General features: G+C 37.2%; 1 protein-coding gene across 1 annotated transcript; it reads right to left on the reverse strand.

Annotated features, from left to right (window-relative positions):
- Nucleotides 1–1,463: 1,463 nt before the first annotated feature.
- Nucleotides 1,464–7,550, reverse strand: DES-1-LIKE (fatty acid desaturase family protein). The gene is made up of 2 exons (XM_077369976.1): nucleotides 7,342–7,550; nucleotides 1,464–2,424 (listed from the first exon to the last, which is right to left on the reverse strand). The coding sequence occupies exons 1-2, from the start codon at nucleotides 7,492–7,494 to the stop codon at nucleotides 1,585–1,587; spliced, it is 993 nt and encodes a 330-aa protein (XP_077226091.1). The 5' UTR covers nucleotides 7,495–7,550; the 3' UTR covers nucleotides 1,464–1,584.
- Between the last annotated feature and the right edge of the window lie 5,912 nt (nucleotides 7,551–13,462).

Below are 13,462 nucleotides of genomic sequence, written 5' to 3' on the forward strand. Positions count from 1 at the left end.
AACCCAACCCAAGCCAAAATAGGGTCGAACCCATCGGGTTCGGGCGATGGGTTCGGGTTGAACTTGACCCAAGTTGCACCCCTACATGTTTTGCAGTCTCTACCTTAAAAGTAGCACATCTTATGGCTAATAGGAACCTTTTGAAAATTTTAAGAGTACCATTCAATGTGTGGAATAATGAGAGAGAGAGAGAGAGAGAGAGAGAGAGAGAGAGAGAGAGAGATGCAGAGAGTAGGCCAAATAAGAGGCATATTTGCCCATTAGGATTTATTTCCATGTTATTTAGTTTCTAGGATTTTATTTTTCATGTTATTTAGATTTATGACATTTATTTCGTTTTCATGGAATTTTATTTCAATTGTCTATAAATAGGCCTCATATATTAGGAATTTTAAGTTTTGATGATTAATTAAAGATTGATTGGCTTCTCCCCTCTACAGGTTTCTTCCTCCTTCCTATTCTCTTCTATTCTTCTCCCTCTATTCTCTTCTTTTCCTATTTTTCTTCTCTTTCTTCTATTTCTCTTCCGAGTCCTACATCAAAATTGGTATCAGAGCAAAGATCCAAGTTTTCTGGCAATTGGAGTGAAAAAAAATACAAGTCTTCGAAGACCAGAGTTGCTGCCATTGGAATCACCACCCTCCTTTTCGCGCAAGCCATCAACTAGAAAGCCCAAACTTCACCTTTGCCTTCGCCGGAGAAATCAATCGCAACCCTAAAACATGAAACCTTGTTCACCCGATTTCACGACCAGGGATTGATGCTATCCATGGCCATCACTTCAGTCCAGGAGGAGTATGTTGCTATATTCCCTGGGCATTATTTGTCAGGGGAGGTTTGTTTCTTTATGGTTCTCCATGGATGATGTCTTCTATATCACTACGCTCGCGTTCCATACCACTTTCACAGATATCACGAGCGTTATACGGCATTTGAGGATTTGGTGGATTGCGACTCATACTGCTTGAGTGGGTAGTCTCCATATTTGATCCAGGCGGATAAGAACTTGAGAGCGAGTTCTTTTCAAGAGGGGGAGAATGATGCAGATAGTAGGCCAAATAAGAGGCATATTTTCCCATTAGGATTTATTTACATGTTATTTAGTTTCTAGGATTTTATTTTCCTCGTTATTTAGATTTAGGGCATTTATTTACTTTCCATGAAATTTTATTTCAATTGCCCATAAATAGGCCTCATATATTAGAGATTTTAAGTTTTGATGAATAATTGAAGATTGATTGCCTTATCCCCTCTACAGGTTTCTTCCTCCTTCCTATTCTCTTCTATTCTGCTCCCCCTATTATCTTCTTTCCCTATTCTTCTATTTCTCTTCCCGGTCCTACATCAGAGAGAGAGAGAGAGAGAGAGAGAGAGAGAGAGAGAGAGAGAGAGAGAGAGAGAGAGAGAGAGAGTTCAAAATTTCAAATGCTTCTCAAATAAGTCTAAGATCTAGGAAATGGGAGTGATAGTCAAAGGAAAACTTCATTTTTTTCACATGCTTCAAAGAAAAAAAAAATCCTCCCCCTCATGGAATGTTACAAAAATTGAGATTGAATGTAGGAAATAAAAAATGGAAGAAAGAAGCTATCTGTCTTTCTTCATGGCCCCACCGCTCTTGGACAACTTCCTCTTCATCCGGCTAAAGGGCCCCACAGTCCTGTCCATGATATACATGTAAATCACCTGTGTCCAAGACTTGTATGACTTGAAATCCTTGTAGTGTTCTGGTGCTATCTCCTTCACCTTGTAGAGCTTGCTACCTGGGATCCTTGGAAAATCATGGTGCTCATTGTGATATCCTACGTTCCACGTAAGGAGATTGATGGGCCCATAGTACGAATACGTCTCCTGATCTGGCTTGAAGACATAGTGCTCAGAGATGAAGTGGCCCGCCATTGGATGCAACCCACCACCAACAAAAGTTGAGAGTATCATATAAGCAAGAGATTTCCAACCACAGAAATAGACCATGGCAGCATCAAGGGATAGTTGGATGACTAAGTTAGTGAATTCCCACAATCCAGGGGGTTTGGGGTTGAGAAAGACAGGGCGAAGAGCATAAAAGAAGAGTTGGAAGACGACCCATATGGATTTGGCAATGACATTGGTGACTAAATGGGCTTCGGTGTGGCTTGGGATGTCCATGTCGATGGCGTCAACACCTTGGAAGCGGTGGTGTTCCAAGTGGTATTTTTGGAAGGTGACAGACATGGGAATGCCAATGGGGAGATTGGCAAAAATTCCTAACCAGCGGTTATAGACCGGAGTTGAGAAGGCGAGGTTGTGGCTGAGTTCATGAATGGCTAGGAAGAGGTTATGGTTGAGGAAAGAGCCGAAAAAATAGGCAACTGTTAGTATCTTCAACCAGCCAGAATTGTGGAGGAAAGCCGCAGTCGATAGTTGAAGCAAAACAACCACAGTAATCTGCATCAGAATTCAGAATTATAAGAGCTTATTACTGAAAAGGACAGCAAAATGAAGAAAATATCATGGGGTATGATCCATCCACAGCAATGTTGAATAAAGGAATATTTTAATAAAAAATATTTACACCTCTCTTGCCATTCACATTTTTGCACTTCTCCCTTTTAAAAAGCAACTTCTATTCTTCACCTTTCTCCAAATAAGAAACTTATTAAATAAGACACCCAACTACTAAAAACTCCACCTCTTTAACAAGTTAGAAACTTCTTTAAAATAAGACTCCAACAAAATTAGAAACTTCCAAAATTAAGGTCCTAGTTTAACTAGGAAAGATCCATGTGGGCCTGCGTCGGCCCAAGCGCCGCCCGGCCCCTCCGACGCACATGTAGAGTCATCGTTGACTCTCAACAAGCAATGTCCAGTGGAAAAACAGTTTGGATCATTGAGCAAGGGGCCTCCACTCGTGCTTCTGCCAGATAATATTTGTCCAAAGGAAAATATGGGCATCTACCAAAACACATTTCCATGATGAAATTAGAAACAGAGGATATGGTGGAACATTAGTGCCATTCTGCAGATATAAAAACAATTGGAACAATTGCCTAAGTTCTATCGAATGTAAAAGTTGAAAATATCGTAAGTTGGTCACCTTTTATGGTTTTATTTCATCAAAAATACAACTCTAGTCACTAAGATCAAAGAACTCTACTAAGGATCAAATATTTGACCATATTCTTTTATTACTTGCATCTTTCCTGTAATAACACATGCATACCAAAGAACTCTACTAAAGAACTCATTAAATACAATACTCATCTTATCAATTTATGAAGTACAGACCCCAAAGGCATTCTTTACAGGAGACACACATACTTTATGCTATTGATAAAAATAGGTTACTTTTAGATAACCCATCTCAATGTATGTTTTGAATTGGAATATTTCCTTAATTAAAGTTAGATTATATCATTTCAGAGTACAATTTTCATAGTATCATGCTCACATGAATATTAACAAAAATAATACTTTCGGATCATTCTATACTGTTTTAGGCTTGAATATGTTTTATAGTTGTTTAACAGTACACAGTGAAAACTTTGTGATTAATACTAAGGGCACATAAATAAATAGAAGCAATCCGAGCTTAATGTGTATAGTGTTGTTAAAAATCCTATAATCTACCATTCAGATCTTGGTTCAATCTGATTCCCATATAATATACCTCACTAATTCTAACCGTTCCTACTTGACAGAATCCATAAAGGAATTACAGAGATCAATCAAGAAAGTATGGAGTAGAGTTTTGTGTTTGGTAATGGTTTTAAACGGATTTTATCTAATGGATTAAAAGTAAAGTGAGATTGAAATGCAGTGAAATTTATGCTCTTTGTCTATAACTAGTCAACAGACTTCATTACTACCTAAAAATGCCATTGAATCTCTCTCTCTCTCTCTCTCTCTCTCTCTCTCTCACACACACACACACACACACACACACACACACACACACACACAGAATAAAAGTTGATGTGGTAGGTCATACGATGATAGGTTTGGCCATATCTTTCTGTTCTAAAAGTTTCAAATATTTTTACGTCTTTATTACTTTCCAAAAACTCTGCAAAATAAGACTTTCTATTTACCATCAGATTAGATTCCATTCAGAATATCCCTCATGCAATTTTGTGATCCAATTCATCCGCAGTTGTTCCACAGTTTTTGTTCATATTACGTAGAATATCAAAAGACTTACTCAAAAAGGAAATGTATTTAAATGTTAAAGGCCAAAACAACCAAGATGAGGCAAATCCACCCATTACACTCACGTAGGATAGGAGTCTCTATTTCCTTGACAGAAAAAGAAATTGAAAATTTTCTGCAATATGTCCTAAAAATCTTTACAATTGAGTATTTGACTCTATAGTCTATGCATGCGTTCCGTACCAATGCATTCAGAAAACATACCCAATAGCTTCATTAAAGCATGATGAACTCCTACAACACCATAGAATAGATAATCCTAGTTAAAAACTCCATTCTTCAAATTCTTGTTGCCAATGGTGTTCCCCTGGGTTGCTAGTAACAAGGACAATTCATGGTATAGACCGGTGTTGGACATACATTGGCAAAGCTCCTAGGGAAAAACTCTAATTATCTCTCTTCTTGAACAAGGATTGCTATCTAAAGACACAAACTCCACTTAAAGACACTGATTAAGTGAAAAGTCAGTCAAGATGGTTCTCCGAATCTTCATACCGGAAACCATAGGAATGGCAAACACGGGTACTCATGTTTAGGATGTGTTAGCAGACCATGTGTCTGCAGGTGGCATTCTCCTCCCAATTGAGATAGATGCATTTTTCTTTTATTTTTTGCGCTTTTTGATTGTAACGATAAATATATAATAAAAAAAAACCTGGCCAGAGGTCGGGTACCTAGGTGTTCAGTACAAACATAAACCAAATAAACAGAAGTAGATCCAAGGATAGATCGAGGGGGGTAAAATCAAATAGCTCCAATGAATGCCTATTCACCTCTGAATGATCTAGCTGATCAGCCTCATTATTGGAAGATTTCCAAATATGATGGAAAGAGACTGAATATCCCTCGTCTCTGTCAAGAATTTCTTCAATGGCATCAGCACATCTCCAATGATAATCCATCCTGTAACTCCTGTTATTCATTCAATTAATAACATTCTTGGAGTCTCCTTCCACAACGACAGAATCAAGACCATTTTCTTATTTTTTTTGCTTTTACTAATTAGTATTTAAACAATAGCACATCTTTCAATCTTATCTTAGGGCAGCACTAATTTGACAGTTTATCGAGCTTTCAAGAGTAGATGTGTTTCACACCTTGTGTACACACAGATTACACCGACCAATATCTCTGGGTCTAATTTAAATTGCGATGATAAGACCCGTTCGTGGTTCCATAGATTAGTTCAGTAATGGAGCAGTGTTGGACCGTCTTGATCAGAAAAAACCAAATCACCGATAACAGGAATAGAATTACTAGACAGTTAACTTCAGAATCAAGGCTTCCATATCTCTGTAAATATAGATTCATCATAAGAGATGCAAATATAGAAAGTACATCACCAACAAAAGAAAAAAAAGAAAGAAAGAAAATACATCACGGGCTTTGCAATTCGTTAGCAACTAACATAAAAGCCAGACTTTTAGGACTGAGTTTCCACATAACTGAATTGAAAAATTACTATTTCACAAAACCAAAAAAGAAGAAAGAAAAAAGGAAAACAAAAATATTGTACTCCACAAAAGAGCCAAAGAACTTGATTTCTAAAATATAAAATCTCCACAAATGCGGGTAAAATCACCCAAAAATGGCCTTTCTGTTAGGTTTAAACAAAATGTGGAATAACCCATATGGCATTTGAGACTTGAGAGTAATGAAGCAGATCAAATAACAAAGTCAACAAAACTCTACTTTGGAAGATTCATAAGAAAAGAGAAGACACGCACAGAATATAAAAATTACAAGTGAATTCGGAATAAATGAAGAAATCCCAATCTAATGAAAATTGATACAGAATATCAATAGAACTAATTATTCCGCATTTTTATATCAAAAGAGAGAAAGCCCAAATGAAATTTGAAGCAACATTAATTCAAAGTCAGGGTCCTTAGAGAAATCAACTCCTAAATCATTGAATATCCATATTTGGCCGATCTACAGAGAGAAAAACAATGAATTTAGTAGAGAGATGGGTTGATCAGTTTCCAATGGGGAACCCACATGAGTATGGAAATAAACTAACTCAGACCACCACAAAAACAAGTTTTTTTCAGTAGATTCACATTAAAAGAAAAAAAATGGAGAAGGAATATGAGGATTAATCAAGTTTAGACCAACTGGGAGAAAACCCGACACGGCACGAATAGAGATTGAATCCGAAAGCCACAGTTAGTCGATTTTTCGACATTTACAATGAAAAAAATGGGTGTGGATAAAAAAACCCAAATTGTAAACTCTCCCAAAACTCCATTCCTCTGCAGACTTACAGTATAAGAGAAAAAACTCACATAAAATTTGGGAAAACCACCCATATCACGACAAAGCAAACAAAAACAACATTCAAATTTACATTATTTGGCCTATCTACAAAGAGAAAAACAATTTACATTCAGATTTACATTATTGACTGGCCCAAATAGGAAAGTAAGAGCAAAAACTGACATAAAATCTAGGAAAAACTAATCATATCAGAACAAAGCAATCAAAGCCCACATTCTAGTTTCCATTATTGACAGACCCGAATAGGAAAATAAGAGAAAAAACTCACATAAAATCTGGGAAAAACTAATCATATCAGAACAAAGCAATCAAAATCAACATTCAATTTTACATTATTGAGAGACCCAAATAGTAAAATAAGAGAAAAAAAAACTCACATAAAATCTGGGAAAAACTAATCATATCAGAACAAAGCAGTCAAAGCCAACATTCAATTTTACATTACTGACAGACCCAAATAGTAAAATAAGAGAAAAAACTCACCAAAAATCTGGAAAAAAAAAATTAATCATATCAGAACAAAGCAATCAAACCCAACGTTCAATTTTACATTATTAAGATACCCGAATAGTAAAATGAGAGAAAACATACTCTCACATAAAATCCGGGAAAAATGAAAAACTAATCATATCAGAACAAATCAATCAAAATCCACATTCAAATTAACATTAATGAGAGACCCAAATAGCAAAATAAGAGAGAAAAAACTCACATAAATTCTATGAAAAACTAATCATATATAAACAAAGCAATCAAAACCCACAATCAACTTCACATTATTGAGAGACCCAAATAGGAAAATCTAAACTAGAACCCAAAAAAAAAAAAGAATACACAGAGGAGCATAGAGATAGATAAAAAGATATTGGATTGAACCTTGAGAAAAGCCCATGGATCAGGTCCAAATAGCTCTTTGATTTGAGGGTATTGAGACAAAATCTGTCGCCTTCTAGAAGCATGTGGCTCATCCGTGTAAGACCAGAAGAAGTCTGTTGCCATAACACCTTCTTCTCGATCTTCTCCTCCCATTTTATGCTCTGTGTCCCTTTCTCTCTCTCGTGTTTGAAAGGAGCAGAGAGAGAGGGAGAGAGGTTCTTGTTTTGTTGAGACTACTATTTATATACTAACTGAAAGTTAGCGGTGGAATGGGGATTCCTTTATTTTCGAAAGAAACGGTTAGTTTTCTCTGGTTGTTCAGTTCGTACCCCCTCGAAAAGACTAGAAATAGCAATGTCTCTTTTGCAAGGTTCACTCCCAATGTTGCATTCAATTTTACAACCATGTTTTAATAATTGCACTAACTCATTTTGTCTTTTATAATATAGAGAGCTGTCAAAGGTTATTAGAATTCCAAAGCTGTGGAAGAAAAGACAAGCTGAGTTAGTGAAGTGGCTGGTCTGACATCCTGACATACCAGGCCAGCCGCGAAATGCCTTTTGCTTTGGACCCTAGCAAATCCCACTAAGGTAATAGATTGAGAGATTTTATATGATGGCTACGTGAAGACCATTATTTTTCGAATAGTACAGTGGGGCCCACTTCAAAGCAACTGATAGCTCCATAGGATGAACCTAACCCTCCGATAAGTGAAGAGGTTTCACATTATAGAAACCTCTATAGACCGGAGGGTTAGGATCATCCTATGGAGATGATCTACATGGTGCAACCTATTTATGTCGTGGTTCAAAAAATGAACAGTTTAGATCATCCTTTGAAATGGGCCCACTGTACTTTTTGGACTTCGGGCTCGGCCATATAAAATCTCTAGGTTAAGAACTATAGATATAAACTTGTATGTACAAGTGTTTTTCAAGGACTTTAATTAAATAGCACTGGGGCATGCTCATGGCAACCCATGTTTTCCCATTATTCATAGTGTATGTATGCATTGTTCAATTAGAGGTTCCCTCTCCTAGTTGACTATATATTTAACAACAAATAGATGACCATAAGGGTGTCAATTTTGGCTCGGGCTCGGAAGCTCGCTCGAGCTCGGTTCGAATCCTTAACTAGCTGAGTTAGGCCAGGCTCGGCTCGTTAAGGCTCGTTAAGAATTTAATATATTTAAATATATATATTATATATTAATATATACATTAAAACGGTTGTCCATGAAGTGAAGGGGGGGGGGGGGGGGGGGCAAAATATGTCACTTCATTTTTGGAATCCCATTTGTTACTAGGACCACCCCCCATAGTGTAAAAAAAGTAGTCAAATTACACTAGTAGGGCTGTCCAGGGAAGATGAGGGGTGTGAACATAATATAACCCGAGCTCGGTAAGGCTCGCGAGCCGCTCACGAGCCTGACCGAGCCGAGCCTCACTTGTGAGCTTAACGAGCCGAGCCGAGCCTGGCCAAGCTCGGCTCGGCTCGGCTTGTTTACACCCCTAGATGACCATCATTTTATGACAAAAATATCCTAGCCTTTATGAAATGACTCGCTTGAGCGTGATTTTGTGTTTTTGGTAAGGGAAAAAAAAGTGATGGCGAGGACTCTCATGTGATTTCAGTATATTTCTCTGTTTGGTTGCAAAAAGTAGGGAAGACGGCTGAGCATTTTCTAGGAATATGAAATACCAAATGTTGTTTGGTTGTCATTTTTTAGCTCAAATCCCATTGGACTACTAGACATAGAAGAGACATCATTATTAGCTTTTTGCTTAGGTGGCGCCTATGTGACGGGATTATCCCCTCCCCTACTTTTCCAATGCCAAACCTTGTTTTTGGTAAATTTTAGAGGGGAGAAGAATAGAATATGATATGCCATGTGTAATCATTACTTTTCTCTCTCTTTCTCTCTCCTCTTTCTCTCCCTTCTACTACTTATTTTGTTAATGACACCCCTCCATTCTCCCACATGTTTTGACATCTAACCAAACACACTACCAAAATTCCCCAAAATTCCCTCCAATCTTCTCTAGACAAGTCTACACATATCCCACCCTTGTCACCTCCTTTTTGACTACTACTTCCACTAAAATCCCATCTAACCAAACAATATCTTTAAAAATAGTAACAATGGGGTTTTCCTTTTTTCTATTTTCACATTTGGAAGTGATATATTCGCTCCCTTATCTTCCTTGGCCACCCTCCTCTACTATATTTATGACCATGGTTTTAAATTTCGACCGAAATCCGAAATTTCGGTCCAAACCGAAATCGAAATTATTTATACCCGAAATGATACTTTATTTTGGCCGAAATTTTGATCGAAATTTTGTTTTTTCCGAAATTTCGAAATTTTATCCCAAAAATCTAGATTTTAATAATTAAATAATATTTTCTAGAAATTTCAACCGAAATTTTGTATTAAATAAAATATTTTTTTAATATTTCTTTTGATTTCGGCCAAAATTTTGAAATTTCGGTGAGGACCAAAATGCATTTTGAAACTGAAATTTGAAACCATATTTTTTTTTTGATGACATAGGGTGTCCCCACCCCACTTTGTAGAGTGGGACTAATTCCCTCCGGATGCGCGCAATCACCCGTAAACTGTGCGCATCGGGCAAGCCCAAGGGGATTCGAACTCTCATCTCTGGGGAGCATACCCAAGACTTTAAGCCAAAGAGCCACACCTGTACGGGTTTTGAAACCATATTTATGACTACTCTATTTTACACTACATGGGGTTGGCCCATGGCCGAAAAGGAGGCAAATATATGTCCCTTTCACTTCTGTTGTCCAGTTCGAGCTGGAGTCTGCATCAGGCTTCCACTTTAATGTTAATGCCAGCAGATATCTCACATTTGCAGCCCTTTTTGCATTGACATTTGGATCTTGATTAAATCCTTGAATTTCCAATTCAGCGACCCACAGTGAAAAAAATCAGATTTCCAAATAAGCTGTGGAAATAAGAAATTGGAAATCCACAGATCCGGCAGTTTCCTTCACCCTCTTGGCTCCTCAACCTCTCCCCTGCAGCAGGAATTACCTTCTTCCCTCTCTGTCTCCCTCAACATGAGCTGGCAGATCTATTCATTTGTACTGAAAACTCAATTCCAAATCCAAATACAAAATCTGATGTATCCAAACGGTCCCTAAAATGATTCATGTGATTTCACGTCTATTAATTTGGTATCGAAAATGATATTTCCACTCCCTTGTTTTGGTAAAGGACTAAAGGCACAGCACTCTTTATTGTAAGCTTCTTTCCTGTTAAATGTAAATGCTTACTTTCACTCCATTTCCCTTTACACTCTTTTGTTGGTTTTTTTTTAGAGAATGACTCTTATCTTTTAAAAGAGTTAAAGAAACAAGGCGAAAATAAAGCCATTTTCAAGAGAAGACAAACAAAAGGGGTGGAAATATCATTTATCATTTATCAATATCAGTCATGTTAGCTGATAGATAAACTTTCCTAATAAGGACAAAAAATACCCGATATAATTTTTTAAGCATTCAAACTGTTTCACCTAAACATGAGTTTTAATATTGTGACGTTTGCATGCATGCAAATGTAGCATAAAGAAGGGAAATGATATATTCGTCCCATTTCCTTCCCTAGGCCACCACCCCCTTTAGTATAAAAAGAGTAATCATAAATTCATAATACACTAGATTGGGGGTGGCCCAGGGAAGAAAAGGGGCAAAAAATATCACTAAATAAAGTTTGGCGCACATTATTGGGCAGTGATAAATCGACCCATACGAGTCTTTCTCTCTCCTCTGGGTTAGAGAGAGAAAGACACAGGGGGTTGATTTAAGGAGAAATTATATGGTGGCTGCCCTTTATATGTAAAGAGCGGAGAGAGAAAATATCCACCACGTTGATTTTTTATCAACCTAAAAGTAAAAAAAAGGAGGTTTGACCTGGATAAAAAATCAAGAGGGATAGTTTTCTCTCTCTCTGCCCTTTACGTTGGACGGTCGGCCACCATATAAAAACTCCGATTTAAGATATATGGGGTTCGATTTATCACTCCCCACATTATTTGGTAATCTAAATCATTCATTTATTGGGCCTTCGTGTAGACAGGCCGTGTACCACTAAATATATCAATACTGAACACCACTCAAAATATATAGGCCCACAGAGAATCCCTTTGGAATGACTAAGGGCCTCTTTGGACACCTCATATTTTGTATTTGGATTTGGAATTGAGTTTTGAATACAAAATGAATAGATCTATCAGCTCATGTTGAGAGAGACAGAGAGGGAAGGGAGTACTTCCTATTGGAGGGGATAGGTTGAGGAGCAAAGAGGGTGAAGGAAACTGCCAGATCTATGGATTTCCAATTACTTATTTCCACAGCATATTTGGAAATAAGATTTTTTTTTCACTGTCAGTTGCTGATTTGGAAATCTAAGAATTTGATTAGGATCCAAATCTCAACACAAAAAGGGCTGCAAACGTGAGAAATCCAAATCAAAATCTTCTCGGCATCCAAACGGGCCCTATTGATTTCAAAGTAGTAGGGACACTTCCACCAGTCTTTTGATTGCTTGTATGATCTCGTAGTAATCATTCCTAGAAGGTTTGAGAATCAACCATAGTTAGCAAAACGTTATTCGCCAAAAAAAAGGGGATGGCAAAAATTCGAGTTTAATACATTATTGGTTCAAAAAAACGTAACCAAAAAAAATGGAAACACAAGAAAATGAGTGTAGAATTTTGTCATTTACAAAATATGGTGGGGGTAAAATTGGAAAGTTGGCCCAAAAAACGTGTTTAAAACGTTTGCCTAAAAAAAAACGGAGTTTTATTCGTTGTGAAAGTTTTAAACGGAGTTTTACACGGCACACCAATAAAATGCGTTTTTTTTTTCAAAAAAACGAAGTTTTGCCAACTATGGAATCAACTAATTTACACTTAAATGCAGTTTAAATGTGAATTCATAGCCCAAATAGGACACTAGTTTTATTTAGACTAGGATAATTTCCTTCTATCATTTTCTCTAGCTTCCTATGTTCATCCCGTTGAGTGATCCATATGAACACTCGTTTGGGCTTGATTGTAAGGTAACCAAGATTAATAAAATCATCTATTGTTATATCTTTAGCTTTCTTTGTTCCCCCCCTTGAGTGCTCTATATAAACACTCACTAGAGCTTGATTGTAGCGTATCTACGATTAGTGAAATCATATATTTTTATTTGGTATCAATGCAGCCACTACGTCATGTGTTTGAGTCACGTAGGGGTGAAAAAGTTTGGAAAAGAAAACCTTTGCCAAATTTTCATGCTTTTCCATTGTTTGATGACACATGAAAAACAGTGACTTGAACCACACCAATTCAAATTTTATTTAGGGAAAATGTTATCAGCTATTTTGATGAGGGCAGTCCTCTCTTTATTAAAAGTACAGTATGCCCCCCACCATAGGATGATCCAAACTGTCCATTAGATGGGTCACATCCTAAATAGGTTGTGCCCCAAAAATTATTTCCATAGGTTAATCCTAACCCTCCGATCTATAGAGGGTTAGCTTCAACTCTCTAACATTCAGATCGGAGGGTTAGGATCAACCTATGGAAATGATTTTTGGGGCACAACCTATTTAGGCTATGGCCCATCTAATGGTAGGTTTGGATCATCCCCCCCCCCCCCCCCCCCACACACACACACAAAAAAAAAAAAAAAACAGAAATCGTTAACTTTTATGCTTTTGGAGTTCGGTTGCTCCTCCACCCCTAAAGGGGGGGGGGGGGAATAGCCATCAGAGGGTGGGAAAATAGCACTGCCCAATGTAAAATGATATCTCTACAATTTATCATTTCCCTCTAAATTCTGGACATAAAAAAAAATTCATCAAGAAAAGTTTTTTCCTGCAATCCAATCATCCCTAGAATTATGCCAAACAACAAGCAGGCATGGCATTAAGAAATGTGAAGTTTTAGAGTTAATAACATATATATCTCAACCAATTGGTGTGTACATTTCTGTCACATTCATTTCATGATTATAAGGAGTGTGCGTTGGATTTTGAGAATCGAATGCGAGTTCAAAACTGATTATTGGACTCAAACTTATTAGTTTTGGACTCGTGATCGTTGAT

Source organism: Tasmannia lanceolata, unplaced genomic scaffold, assembly GCF_043159265.1.
Source record: "Tasmannia lanceolata isolate RefF3 unplaced genomic scaffold, GAP_Taslan_0.1 ptg000029l, whole genome shotgun sequence".
Lineage (NCBI taxonomy): Eukaryota > Viridiplantae > Streptophyta > Magnoliopsida > Canellales > Winteraceae > Tasmannia > Tasmannia lanceolata.